The sequence below is a fragment of the Lethenteron reissneri genome, chromosome 55, assembly GCF_015708825.2.
Source record: "Lethenteron reissneri isolate LAM-NWPU_2019-01 chromosome 55, ASM1570882v1, whole genome shotgun sequence".
Lineage (NCBI taxonomy): Eukaryota > Metazoa > Chordata > Hyperoartia > Petromyzontiformes > Petromyzontidae > Lethenteron > Lethenteron reissneri.
The window spans coordinates 5618632-5633183 of NC_083833.1; the positions used below are offsets into that span (position 1 = coordinate 5618632).

At 52.5% G+C, this 14552-nt stretch overlaps 1 protein-coding gene across 1 annotated transcript in view; it reads right to left on the minus strand.

Moving 5' to 3' along the window:
• LOC133356779 (WASH complex subunit 1-like) overlaps positions 1-14552 on the minus strand; it is a 111340-nt gene that overhangs the window by 12447 nt on the left and 84341 nt on the right. Inside the window, exons 6-9 of the mRNA XM_061574447.1 lie at positions 12309-12444; positions 9290-9479; positions 8099-8329; positions 3955-4104 (exon numbers count right to left, since the gene is read on the minus strand). Of these exons, the coding sequence (XP_061430431.1) occupies positions 3955-4104; positions 8099-8329; positions 9290-9479; positions 12309-12444 (707 nt within the window). The remainder of the gene's footprint in view (positions 1-3954; positions 4105-8098; positions 8330-9289; positions 9480-12308; positions 12445-14552) is intronic.

Genomic DNA, 14552 nt, shown 5'->3' on the forward strand with positions numbered 1-14552 from the left:
GGTAAAGTCACGTAGAAGGGAAGTAATAAAATAATAAAAATAAAACATAATAAAATAATTCTCACGACGTTTCGGCTACAACGCAAGCAGCCGTCTTCAGGTGAAGAATGAGACACTGCCAAGCTTGGAGCGTATCTATAAGCTGGGTTGATGTATACACGCCGAGCAAACGACGACAATTTCACATTCAGGTGGCCAAGCCCAGGTAACCGCGTCAGGAGACAGCGGAGGAGTAGTGCATCATCGCCGTGACGTCTCCTTCCTATGTGTGGATCGGGGCACTGCGTCGTTCCACGTCCCTCTCTCTCTCTCTAATTGATGCACACAGCGTTGAGACGCTGTCCGCCCGTCCTCGCGGCCCTGGCTCGCGATGGTTAAGCGTCTTGCACACATCGCAGCGGCTTCAATTAGCAAGCGGGGAGCAAATGGCACCGTCTCGGATCGATACCGTTGCATTATTCGTCTTCAACGCACACGACCTTTTCAAGACATCGATCGACCCACCTACCCCCCCACTTCCCCCACCACCCCCCTCTCCGGGGGCATCATCCGCTTCTCTATCCTGCCCGCCCCCCCATCCTCCCACAACCCCCCAGCTTCGACAGCACACGTCCTAACAACTGAGGGGTGTAATCGCTCACGAAGGAAGGAAGGAGCGAGAGAGAGAGAACGGATAGCGATGGTGGACGGGAGAGAGGCAACAGGGCGGGGCGTGTCGACGGCCGTTGCCGCCGTTGCTGCCCGCGCGGTCAACTCGTTTCTCTGGGACCTCCTTTTGTGTTCAGTTTGTTGCCCTTACCCCGTGCGGTGTGAAAAAATTCAACGTCGATACATACAGCCGAGGTAAGAGCGAGAGGAAGTCCACTCAGGCGGCGATGGGGACACGTCGGTTAATGGTTAGGGGCCGAGTCAACCCCGGTGAGGCCCATGCCCTTCCCACGCACCACCGATAAGCACGGTTGGCTACGTACGTGTGTGCGTACGTACATACGTACGCACGGTTAGCGGAGATGCGCCGGTCCGTGAGCCAAAGTGGTTCTCATTCGAGCGGCGGAAAGTGGCGCAGCGGTAGTGCCCGTGCCTCGAAGGCAGCTTGGGGCCTGGGTTCGGTTCCCCGCCTGGAGCGCCCCTCTCTGTGTGGAGGTTTGTATGTTCTTCCCCTGCTCTGTCCGGGTTTCCTCCGGCGTCTCCAAGCTCCCTCCCCGGTTCTCCGGTTTCCTCCCATAGCGAGTAACATGCGACGGGATTGGTGTCACGCAACCACGCAACCATCACAATGTAGCAGGACCCTCCTTGAAATCAGTCTTCGGACTCGGTGTGGTTTTCCTGGGTAAATACGTTTATTATTATTATAATCATATTCCTCCACATTCCCTCGATGAAACATGTACGTGTAACTGAAAACCAGCAGCGGTGCCTGTTATTTGTCCGTTTCTGAATATTATTCTGCATTAAGTCAAATCGTCTGGGACAGCTCAAATCGGTGTGGGCAAACTATTGTTGCTATTCGTGACCCCCAGCCACAGCCCCCCCCAGGGCGACTGCCCCGGGCCCCGCACTTTGGCGACCCCCCCCCCCCCCGCCGCGGCTTGACGTCACCGTGTCAGATGTAATACTTGTGGTTTAGCTTGAAAGCAATCGGGGGGGCGGGTTACACCGTGTGCGATTCGTCTCGGGATCCACAACCCACCACTCCCTCCCCACCTACGGACGGCTCTACCCGCAGCCAGTGTCAGAAACGTCCCAGATTCTTAACGGCGTTGGCTGATCTCCGTGATGGCACCACGGCCGCTATTGACTCCCCCACAAAGCGGAATTCATTGAATCTATCCCTCGAGCGACACCGGACCCAGTCAATACCCCAAACCGGGATTTTAAACTCGAAACCTCTCAGCAGTGAGTTACGCACTCTAATCACATCGCTCTCCAGCCGCGCGCTATTACCGTTAAAGCCGCGCTACCATCGTTCACATTGAACACGTGCACGGGACCTCTCGCCAATTCGCTGCTAGGAGTTCACTGACCGCACTTCACCACGTTGGTCAGCGAGGGTTGGCGAAGGCGGACGCCATAGTGCAAAGGAGTGCAATTCAACAACCGCCCCAAACATAGCTCCATCACAGCAGCCTCTGACACCTGTTACGCATGGCTGGTGGCCCATCCGAGCACCGTTAAAGTATCGGTGCCAGGAAGATGTTGGCCCACTGCTTGAGCAAGTTCGCACACGACACGGGAAAGTGGAAATAAATGACGAAATGCGCAGCGGACGCCTACGGGCTATCTGCCCGTGGATCGTGATGATGATGACGACGGCGGTGGTGATACATTTCCACTTGATAAGCCACTTCACTTCGTCGAGTCGTCGTTTGTGGCCGAGTCGATTCTGACAAAGCGCTACGTAGCTCTGAGTGGGCCTTACCTGGTGAAATAAGAATGGTGGCATCGTGTACGTATGTGTAGCATCACTACCGTGTACGCACGCACATGTGTCACGTCACCGTGCGGGGGAGGTCTACACACACACATGACGTCATCCCGGCTGGAGGCGGGAATGACGTCAGGGCCGATTCTGGACTCGGGAGGTGCTGTGAGGTCGTGGCACTCTCTGTGATCCCGGCTGGACACGTGACCGGATCCCAGTGGGGGCCGGGGGCCCAGGGGGGCATCGGGAGGCACGTGGACAGCAGGGGGGGGGGGGGAGCTTCGAGAGGGTTCTAGAAGGGAGGCGTGGCCGGGGTGGGGCCCGGGGCACGCCGAGGCCCATATCAGCAGCCTCCTCACGAGGTTCGGGGCTGCCCGTGCCAAGAATGAAGACGCATCGTGAAGACGCCAAGAAGAGTCAAGGCCTCCAGTCAGCGGACCTGCCAGTAGCCCACCTGGCTGGGTCCCGCTAGAGTATCTGAGAGAGGAGTGTGTGTGTGTTAGCCGGAGTAGGGCGGTGGTCACCACCCTTTGTGGAATGTAAGAGATAACTGTTGTGTCCAGTAAGAAATAAGTGTTGCCTCCCAAGAAGTTGTGTGTGCCTAAATTCGAACTCACTACGTATGTGTAGTGACATATGACGTCACTACTGTGTCAGCCCGTACGAGGGCTGGGGGCCACAAGGGGGTGCCTGGGGGGTCACGTGGTGGAGGGACCCAGACCTTCCCGTGAGGTGGGGGAAGGGAGGCGTGGCCTGGGCAGAGCCGGCCACGCCGTAGCGGATATAAGCGTGGTGTGAACGCAGAGCGAGGCTGTTGTACTGTACTCCGAAGTGAAGACGACATCATCGGTCGTCAAGTCCCGGGTTGTCGTCCTGGGCCAGGCAGGCCGCAGCCTGCCTGGTCCAGTCTGTGTCGTGTTCCAGAGTGATTAGTGAGTTGAGGAAGGTGGTCACCACCTCATGTACAGTGTTATATTAATTCTAGATTTGAAGCTTTCGTGACTGCAAGGATTCATATTCTTAGGTTTTTTTCCGGTAAAGTCACGTAGGTAAAAAATTAAAATTAATAAAAGTAAAATAAAAAATAAAATAAAAAAATAATCACGACGTTTCGGAGGCAACACAAGCGTCCGTCTTCAGGTGGAACCGTCACAGCACGATAGCTGTACTTTAATCAATTTAAATTTTTTACCTACGTGACTTTACCGAAAAAAACCTAAGATTAGTGTTATATTACTTACCGTTTAATAAATAGTGTTGCCTCCAAGCTGTGTGTGTGTGTGTGTGCACCTAATTCGAACCCACTACGTATGTATGGATGCATTAAATTTCGATTTAAAGCTTTCGTGACTGCAGGGATTCATCTTCTTGGTTCTTTCGGTAAAGTCACGTAGAAGGGAAGTAATAAAATAATAAAAATAAAACATAATATTATTACTTCCCTTCTACGTGACTTTACCGAAAGAACCAAGAAAATATGGATGCATTCTCGAACTTATTTTGTGTAGCAGCGGAGGAGCCACTGGTCGTACCTGACTGTTCTTTCTGCTTCTTCTTCTCGAACTTGCGCTCCTTCACCTTGCGCAGGGACGTCTTGCCACCGGCCTGGCGGATCGACTCCAGCAGGTTGGCCCGGTTCCCCGAGGGCTGCGCTATCTCGCTCGGGGCGCCCTGCAAAACCCCTGCGGAAAAGAAGACAAGTGGGCCCTTAACCTTGTGAAATGAAAAAATAATTGTTTCTTATTTAGGGGCGATGTTGCCGTGCCCAATCCCGATCGAGCGATGTGCCCGCGTCATTTTCAAATCCGGCAAAAAAACTTACAACGTGACGTCGTTGGGCAAGGGCGGGGCCGATTGGCGTGTGGCGACGTCACGTTCTACGTTTTTTGCCGGGTTTGAAAATGACGCGGGCAAATCGCTCGATCGGGATTAGGCGCAGCAACATCGCCCCCCCTGAACTCCGAACTGTTTTCTTTTTGCATTCTGCAAGGTGAAAGGCCCACCGCGAAAGCAAAGATGGCACCGCACCTCACGATTACGACCGCACCGATTTTACCGAGGGCGGGGTTCCCTGCCGGATTCGAACCGCAAACCCAATGCAAACAAACGGGGGAAACGTACTTATTTGAGGCCGAGTCGACCTAGGGGAGGCACAGGACCGGTTGAGATAATCGTCACTGGGTGTTGGCCGTGAGCGGGAATCGAACCCGGGTCGCCAGGTTCATAGCGCAGCGCGCTAACCGCTACACACATGAAAGTACACACGCGTGCACACACACACACACACGCACGTGCGCGCATGACCCTGGAAGTTTATTAACATGTGTTGTGCTCTCGAGGTGTCTAGGTGGCTAAGTGGTCAGGGCGATGCGATGGGAACCTGGGTGTCGGCCACCTGTGATTCAATCGGACTCCTGCAGCGCAGTGGAGTTGATGTTCACAGGGTTGGCACAACAACAACAACAGCAGCAACAACAACAGCAACAACAACAACAGCAGCAACAACAACAATACCCTTCACGTTCAAATGTGGCGCTGGTAAATAACAAAGTTGGCCTAAATTCCAGTTCTGAAAATTTTAAATATTTGTTTTACTGCCATGGAAATATTACTCGAATTGCTGCCCCCTACCGTGCTGACCAGAGGGTAACAAGGAATATGAAGGGATGTGAGATTTTAGCACGATGTAAGACCGAAACTGGAGGATTTCTCCACAACTGTGGCTGTCCGCCCCGATGATATTGGTTGCAATTACTGGCGAACCGTCACGGTCCTCAAATTGTAAATGTTGTGGGTTGATTCTCCAACACGTCGGTGTGCTGAACGAGTGACGAATTAAATTTTTTTTTAAAGTGACAAACCTTACTAATTGGCTGTGTCACGTGGTTCCGGGTTTAACGACACATTTATACATCTTCGCGGTCTCACCCAAAAACCTCTTATTATATCCGCTTATGTGGGCCGCTCTCGAACGCAAAGTGTCGCACTGCGTTGGGAGTGCAACGGATTCGATGATTTATCATCTCGCCGACACGATCGGGATAAAAATCGTGAAGAGAAAAAGATATTTACCAAACGGACAGACAGACAGAGAGAAACCCGTGCGCTCTCACCAAACAGGAAGGGTAACACAGCAGCAAGGAACTGGGCAGTCTCACTGCATCGCTTGCCACCGCACGGCTCGGTCGATTCCTCGATAGGATGAAACGTCGGCGGAGCACAGAGAGCAGGCTCTGTCATGTGACGTCCAGGGTCAAGATGGAGCCGAGACCTATCGTTTTATTTGCCGCTCTTCGGTCAATAACGGCGCAAATTACACGAACGTTTTCTCTCCGCCCCCCCCCCCACACCCAAGCGAACAAACGTGAGGTTACAAACGAGGACCCAAAACGTTATCGCGATAAAAGTTATCGACGGAGCTTGAGAGCTCGTGATGCCACTTTCACAACAATAAAAAATTGCCATTAACGATCGTAAATTTAGACGTGTGGTACAGCATCGCTCGGGCGACAAGAGGTCGCGCGGCGGTTGAGAGTGCCGTGCTGAGAACCCGATGACCCGAGTTCGATTCGCGGCGCCACTGCTGCCGTCAGGGTCAACGTGATATTTGAAGTGGTCCCTTATCTTGCTCCCTTGAGCAGCCCAGCCTAACCAGCATGGTTAAGCACGGTCGATCAATCCGGTTGGGGGTAGACGTTCATCCAGCAGTAGATTTTAAAACGGCTGCAAATTGTTACTATTATAGGGCCACCATGGTGGCGAGATGTTGAATACCTTGCCTGGTATACGGGAGGTCGTGGGTTTAATTCTAACCCTGATGACGCCTGCTGTATATTTGTAGTTTACATGTCTCTCTCTCAGTTGTGGCGTAGATTTTCGTCCGGGCCCTGCACTTTTTCCCTCCACATTTAGAATCAACGTGCGTTTCGAGTATTTGGTTGCGATACATTTCCACGTGATAAGCCACTTTGGTTGAGCTGACATTTGTGCCCACGTCGCTCAGCTGGACCCTATCTGGTGAGATAAAAAAAGCTTATAGTTTTATAAACATACATTATTTTTTTTACTCGTAATCATCGGTTAAAAAAAAAAAAACCCAAAAGGAATTAGCTCCTAAAAATAAATCCTTAACCTGTGGCCAGACGAGATGTATTGATGGCTTTGCACAAGCAGAGATGGATGGCCTAATCTCGCAACGCCGGGCGGCTTGCAGGAAATCCCACGCTGTTGCTGCTGCTGCTGCTGCTCCTAGCCGGAGCGCTCGTGACTCAAAACGCCTCGCGAGCTCCAAGCTCAGCCGACCGCGACAGATTGATGGAGTTGGGGGCGGCGTGGGGGGGGGGGGTGGTGTAAAACAGATCGAAATTCCCTCCACCGACGCGTGACGCCGGCAAAACTTCTTATTAGGACGCGGCACGCGCAGAGAGAGATCGACAGAAAGAGGGCGGCACTCGCGACGCGCTTGCGCGTGGCGCTTGCGAGGGCCCCACCGAGCGAACAGCGCCCCCCCCCCCGCCCGCCCGCACCCCCGCAACTTTGTGACTCGATGAATTAGAATCCACTTAGTTGGGCGCGCGGAATGCGCTCCCGCGATTGTTCGCAGGGCGCCCCAGGGCACGCGCGCGCGTGCAACGAGATAGCGAACTTTGCTTCTTCAAAAGCAGCTTTAACTCATCCAATCGCAATGCTCTCGCCACAGGTGAGCCACGGGGGGGGGGGGGGGGGGGGAGTGCAAGGTGGGAGAAACGAGGAACAGGGGGGGGGGGTTGGACGGGGACTCACGATTCACAGATAAATGTGAGCCCGCATCTAAGGGGCAATTTCCACCCTTTATCTGCACCTGGAACGACATCAACCGCTGTCTAATGCGCGCCAAACAAATAAGTGCCGTTTTTCAAAGCGCAAACACCCATGCGCTCGAATTATTGACCTCATCTCGAGAGTAATCTGGTGGTGTGAAGGTTCGGGGGCTTTTTCTAACCCCCCCCCCCCCCTAACCACCCCCCCCCCCACCAGCCTTGTTTCCCACAGAGGCTTTTAGAGAGGCTGGTAATTACACCGAAGGACAAAAAGCATTGATTCTGATTCCTGGCACGGAACGCAGGGGCCCCCGTACCGTGGACGGACGGACGGACTTGACCGCCTGCCTAGCTCCGAGAGAACGCGATCGCAGGCACACCGAGGAGCCGCCGAGGAAACGAAACGGCGCCGCTAACCCTAAGGGCTCGGGGTCGGTCAGGAAGGGTGGCGGGACAGACGGATAATAATCCACAGCCCCTGGTCAATCCGCTGCTGGATGAAGGCCACCTCGGGGTTTTTAACCGTACTTCCCCACGTTGGTAAGTACCGGTTGGCGGAGGCGGAGAGGACATGTATGGATGCTGAACGTCTTTCGCACCACACGTAGTCAACCGCGCTAATCGGAGGTGGACTGTGCATGGAGGTACAGTCGACAACCGGTTCTCGCCGATGCGGCCGATGACGTCACCTCCCGTCCGGCGGCACACACGCGCGGGGACGTCGGGGAACAGGGGTGGGGTGGGACTTGCAAACGATTTCCGTGCGATCGTATCGGTCGAGCGACCGAACCGATCTAGTGACTAGCCGGCAGTCGGCCAGCGAGACCGTAGAGGCGCCCTCAGGCCTCTCTCTCCCTCGTCCGCTCCCGTGTCGTACCGAGCGCCGGCTGAGGGACGTCTGTGCCGGAAGCCGGGCCGGAGAGCGGCGGTGGAGGCGGCGGTGGGGGCGGCGGAGGCGGTGGGCCCGGCAGACCGCCGCCGGCCATTCCGGGCGAGGGGCCCGGTGGGAGCATCCCGGACGGAGGCCCCGGGGGAGGAGGAGGTGGAGGAGGCGGCGGAGGCGGAGGGGGTGCAGCCCCGGAGGGAACCGGCAGCAGCAGGCCATCGCCTGTCGCCACACGAAGACGGAGGAAACAAAACAACAAACCGAGGGAGTTGAAGCGTACGCACGCGTGGGCTCTGGCTCGCGCGTGGTGTGTGAACCCTGCAGCCACTGGGGGGGATTGAATTTGCCACGATGGCAAAAGTAACAAATTGATCAATCGCCAAACTAATGGGATCAACAGGTGGGGGGAGGGGTGAGGGGGGGTTGTGATTTGTTGCATAATGTCCAATGGTGATCTTGCGGTGGTGGCCGCGGTGGGGGTGACGATAATAGTGGTGGTGGTAAAGGTGGTGGTGGTGGTGATGGTGGTGATGGTAGTGGTGGTGGTCGCTAAAATACAACAAGTTGGCACAGAAGGGGGCACAGCCGGTGCATCTGCCAGTCATCTCAATCAGTCAACCCATGGCACCTGGGTCTGTCCCGTGACCTCCTATCAACGAGCCATCCACATTTCACAGGGCCTCAGAGTGCACCTGGCCTGGCACAAGTGCCCTGGTGACGTCATCGCCACTTAGTGGCACATGGCGGCTGTTGTTGTTGTTGTTGGCGGTAGTCGCGGTGACAAGATGTTTACTACCTCGCCTAATATACAGGAGTCCGTGGGTTCGATCCCAACACTTACGCATATAATTAGGAGTTTACATGTTTCCCTATTAATTGGTCGCGTAGATTCTTCTCCGGGTCCTGCATATTTAAAATCAACGCATGTTCAAGGGCATTATGGCTGCTACAAATTGTCCACGTGATGATGAGAAACTCCGTTGAGCTATCAAACAAAGAGCGATACAGCTCAGCGGACTTTACCTGGTAAAATAAAAATAGTTTACTTTGAGTCCAGTTGCACGCACGCACACTCCCGTACACGGACGGTAAATAGATAAGCTAAGTGCACGCCGAGGTGGGTAGAATCACGATGGCGGTGGCGGCTGTGGCAGCCGTGCCGACTTCGGTGAGCAACCGTACCGGGCCCCGGCTCAAAGTTGGGCAGTTCAGGGAGACTGGCCGCCGAGATGGCGGAGGGCGCGATGCTGGGGCCCATGTCCAGCGTGTAGGCGAGGTCGTCCGCCACGCCGGGAAGGTCGGGCAGGTACGACGGGACATCGATCTCGGGAACCTGGCCCAGGTCCGGCACGTAGAAGTAGCTCTCCAAGGTCTGAGCGATGGGAGAGGAGAGGTAGGTGCCACGCGGGTTAGGGTCGTGTGTGGTGTTGTTAACGGAAGCATTGCTATCATCGTCTCTATCGTCGGTATCGCCATGGTCACCAGTATTATCATCACTAATGTCATCTTCATCTCCATGGTCACCACTATTATCATCATCATCACCATGGTCACCAGCATTATCGTCACCAATATTATCATCATCATGACAACCACCATTATCAGCACCAATATCGTCATCATTATCACCAAAGCCGTGCCTCCCACTTTTATCATCGATATCGACATCAACATCACCACCACCACCACCACCATCCTAACCATCATCAACACCGCAATTATTGTGATCAGAGGAATTCTCGAAAACATTATTTTGTTCATTCCCGGATGTTTATCTTGACCGTGCTATCAGTGCCGGATCAGGAGACAGAGGATCCGCTTCGATATTTTACGCAGCAGTGCGACATTTGTGCAAGAGCAGAGAACAGCCCACGGATATCACGTAGCTACGCAGCGGTACCCCTCCCACCCGCTCCGCATTCGCTTGTCGCGCGACAGTCAAAACGAAAATGCCTCTGCTCCTCGGGAGTTGGGATTTAGCCACATTCAGCGCGGAAACCAAAACTTTACGTGAAGGCAATTCATCGAGCAGTCACCTGTGACGGGGCTGACACGATAAACCCACGACGCTTGAGAAATCCAGTTAAATCGCAGATGTGCGGCTGGAAAATACCGATTCCAGGAATCTCAAGAGGTGCTAGCTCAGCACTCTCAAGCGGTGATTCACTCGGCCACCTCTCACAATCTCCAGCTGAACCATCATCGGTAATCACCGTCATCACAGTAAGCAGCGGGGGGAGGGAGGGCGTGCAGCTTCGACGAGGTCTGGGATGATGAAGGGGCGAACCCAGGAGGGCGGGAAGTTTGTAGCCGAGCACAGCCGCGAAAAAAAGATACAGCGCTTCAAGCGTCCCGTGGAAAATGGAAGGACGTAACGCGAAGGAAGCCGTGCCAAGCGCCGATTCTCTCTACAAATACGCCGGCAATCTCATTCCGTCAGCACTCTGCTGCCAGCGAGCGCAAGATGCGATGGGTGGCTGTTGAAGACGTCAAATGAGACGGTGAATAGGGTCCTATTCACCGTCTCATTTGACGTCTTCGACCGAATCCGAGACACACGGTTTGCCGTGTAATTTGTCGACGGCCCAGTTGGCTAGCGACAGCCAATGGAACGACATTAGCGAGGAACCGGCACAGAAGACCGTGCCTGGCTTGTCTCAAAGAGCATCCCGTCTGCCGGCTCCGCGCACGCAAAGTTTGCACCATCTTGGGGGCAATGGTCTTCACGGGACAACGTTTTGGCTGCTAGCCATCGAACAAAGACGGTTTCATTCTAGATTTGAAGCTTTCGTTATGCAAATGACCGTCGTCACCACTGTGAGCTGAGAGCACGAAGATCGTCCGCCACATCGCAATATCGACCGCGATTTATTTATTTACTCGCTTGCCTTCCTACTGGCGCATTTGCGAATAATTCTGAGATGGCACGTTGGCAGCGGTGCACAAGCACAATGAATGAAAATAGAAACAAAATTAACAAATCCCTCAATACCACTGTGGCCTTAAAATAAAAATAAAACGTGTAACAGGTGACGTTTCGGGCAAATGGTCCTCGTTCAGAGCAATATATCTACGAGCTTTTCATGAGCTGACTTATTTATGAGCTTGCTTACTGTCAAACTAGTAAAACAATTTTAACACTATTTACAATTGTGCCAATAACACCATGACGGAAGGGCGAGGCATCAATTTGGAGAAATTAATTTTACCCGGTGTGCCAGAGAATTGCCCCGTGTAAGTAGATATCACGAACTACTTTTGAAATTCATTGGGGGTGACCATTTCTCTTTACCCACACACACATACACACACGAGGCGGCGCTGATCTTTCTCACACATCCTGCTACAAAGAGAACGTTTGGCCCATGGCGTTTAAACTAAATATAATTCTCAGAGCTAAAATGTAATGACTTTTTTTGCGAGCAGTACCTGCTTTATCAGACTGAGACCATCAACCCCGTTCCACCTGAGAACCTGGGTTTTTAACCACGGGTCGATTGAAACCCAGATTCCAAGAAAAATCTCAGCAGTGTCACTTCAGTGCTCCGACACCTCAACTCCCCGGCCTTCCCATTAAAAAAGTGAACCTCGCAAGTTCAATATATTTTTTAAAAAGTACATTTCACGACAATGTTAACACCACAACGGCTTGCACTGTCGATCGCTGCCAGTCCCCGGAGCGGGTAAAGGAATGGAGCATGGAGCTCATTATATCTCTGTGGGAAAAAATACAAATCTTGTTGAGCCACGGCGCGAGCCTTCAGTGATTCTCCCGACCGCGAAGCCACTCAGGAAGTTGGCCGCTGTCCCTGCTGTGCAGTCGACACATGCAGGGCCACGTGTGAGGGTGAGTGAGCGAACAAGTGAGTGCGAATGTGAGTTCGAGTGAGCGTGTCTGCACATGAGTGAGCGAGCGAGCGAGCATGCACATGAAAACAAACATCTCAGCGTGCACGTAGGAGCCGAGCGAGCGAGAACGTGAGATCAAGTGAGCGTGTGTGCACACAAACGAGTGAGCGAGTGAACGATTTAATGAGCTTGTCATGGCGAATGTGCGAATGAGAGCGCGAGCATGTATGAAAGTGAGTGAGCGAGTAAGCGAGCTTGGGAGCTTGTGAGCGTGCGTTGCTGAACCGGCAAGAGCCATCGCGCGTTTCCGTGCCACCCCCCCGCCACCCTCTCCGCCACTCCCTTCTCGTACCATGCGCTCCATCTGCTCGCGCTGTGCGATGGAGATGGGCGCCTCCCCGGGTCCATTGTACACCTCGTCCTGCAGAGCCGTGCGTGTCTTGGTGACGGCGCCCGACAGCGGGTCCAGCATCACGTACTTCTTGTACCTGGCGCCACGGCGCGGCGGAACAAATGAGACGCACGAGATGAACGATCCGTGCAAGGTTCCGTTTTCGTTTGAGAACTTTTTTTTCTGGAGATAATTAATTTGGAGCTTTCGTGACTGCAGGAATTACTCTTTGGTTCTTTCGGTAAAGTCACGTATAAAGGCCTATGTATGTCTCTCTCTCTCTCTATGTATCTCTGTGATATCTGTCTCTACTTATATGTCTGTCTATATGTCTCTGGTTCTGTGTTTTATCTCTCTCTCAAATTTAGCATTCTCAGGAAGAACGTAATCAACCACGTAGGGTGTTGACTGTTATGTTATCCGACGCTCTTTTGTATTACATTACATTTCTAAGTATACTAGATTTGTGTTTCTATTTCATTTATACCTGATGATGATTGCTTGTGTTGCAATCGAAACGTCGTATGCTAGTATTTAATTTATTATTTTCTCTTTATACGTGACTTTACCGAAAGAACCAAAGAGTTTTTTCTGGAGTTTGAGTTTACGTGATAACAAAAAAATTTGCCTCGTGGATGATCCCATTTAGCCAAACTCCCGGCTATTCTATCACCGAGATGTATGGTGCGTGAACACAGTAACAACAGAAACAAAAGACAAAAGCATCAATGTTGCAGGGAGCGTGTACAGGGTCCTTTAAGGGAGATATTGCACAACTAACAAGGTATTTGACTTCTCTAAACGAAACGCACCTGAATAAATAAAACAACCCAGTGCAAATGTAACGTCACGGTACGGGTGCACGCGCTCTCGATATTTTAGTCTAACAGCAACCAACACATTGAGCATTTTTAGAAAGAAATAAAACAACACTTCAAATTGCTTCGTACGACAAGATCACCCAGAATGCACCCGATATTTCATCAGCTCTTGCAGGCTGAGCAAGTTTGAAGCCTGGCTGTACGTGGATGAGGCACTGCCGGGGTATATCAGACATCGCTAAGGCTGCATGCTGCAATGGATTTGTGAATCTAATCGTGCCATGAGCTCTGGGCATTACCACTATACGTGCGTGCGTGTGCGCGTGTGGCTTCCCTCTGGGGAGCGGTAGTGTAGGGGGGTTAGCGTGCGACAAACCCGGTGACCCGAGTTCAATACCCGCTCACGGCCAACACTAGTGAGGATGATCCGAAGTGATCCTGGGCCTCCTCTAGGTCGACTCAACCTCAAATGAGTACCTGGTACGGGGTGTAAGCATCGCCACACCACCCCTTCGTGCGCCGTACCGGCCTTCACAGGTGCTTGCCAACTGCACTTGGCCCGACAGTATGTTAAGGCTATATGGGGGATCTTTGTCTATGTTTGTCCCTCTGGCATCCTCCGGTTTCCCACCACACAAAGCCAAACTTTCAAGCGTGGAATTGGCCAAACATCTCAATGCAAGATCCTCCTGAAATATAATTTTTGAGCCTCGTAGATTGCTACGTTGGATAACTAAAGCACATCATTATGATTACAACTCTTTGGCTTTGCATCTTATTTTAAGAGGGTGCTTTCTCAGGCGTGGTTCAATGCTTTTGAATTGTTTTCGATTTCAGGCTTTCCTGGATAATGTAAGGGCATTATTATCACGACTTACAAAATTATACCAGGCACTCAACGCGAAAACTTGAGTCGTTACTTTCATGAAAGTCTCTTAAACCTCACAAAAACACCGCATGCACGTACGTAGCTCTAATTGCCGGGTGAACCAATTATTGCCTTGCGGGAAGTCCGGCTAAGGGGGAGGCCTTCATCACTTCCTCTGGGTACAAATTAATTCGGAGAAAAACCCGGCCAATTATATTCGCCGGGAGGGCCATGCTACTGTCACTTTTACCCAATTAAGCGCGGGTAACTTTAGTTTTGCACGGACCATTTAGTGGAAGTAATGTATGGCGGTGTCCTAATTCGTACGAACCGGCCTACAAAAAACAAGCGACACACGAAGCCGGCCGAGACCGACTGGGAATTGAACTCGAGTCATCAGGTTCTGATTACGGCGCGCTGACCGTGAACGATTGCACGTCTGGCGACACACACGAAGACACCTTTCTCGTATTAAGGCCTTTCACAGACTAGTGGGGCAAGTGCTGTTAGCAAGAA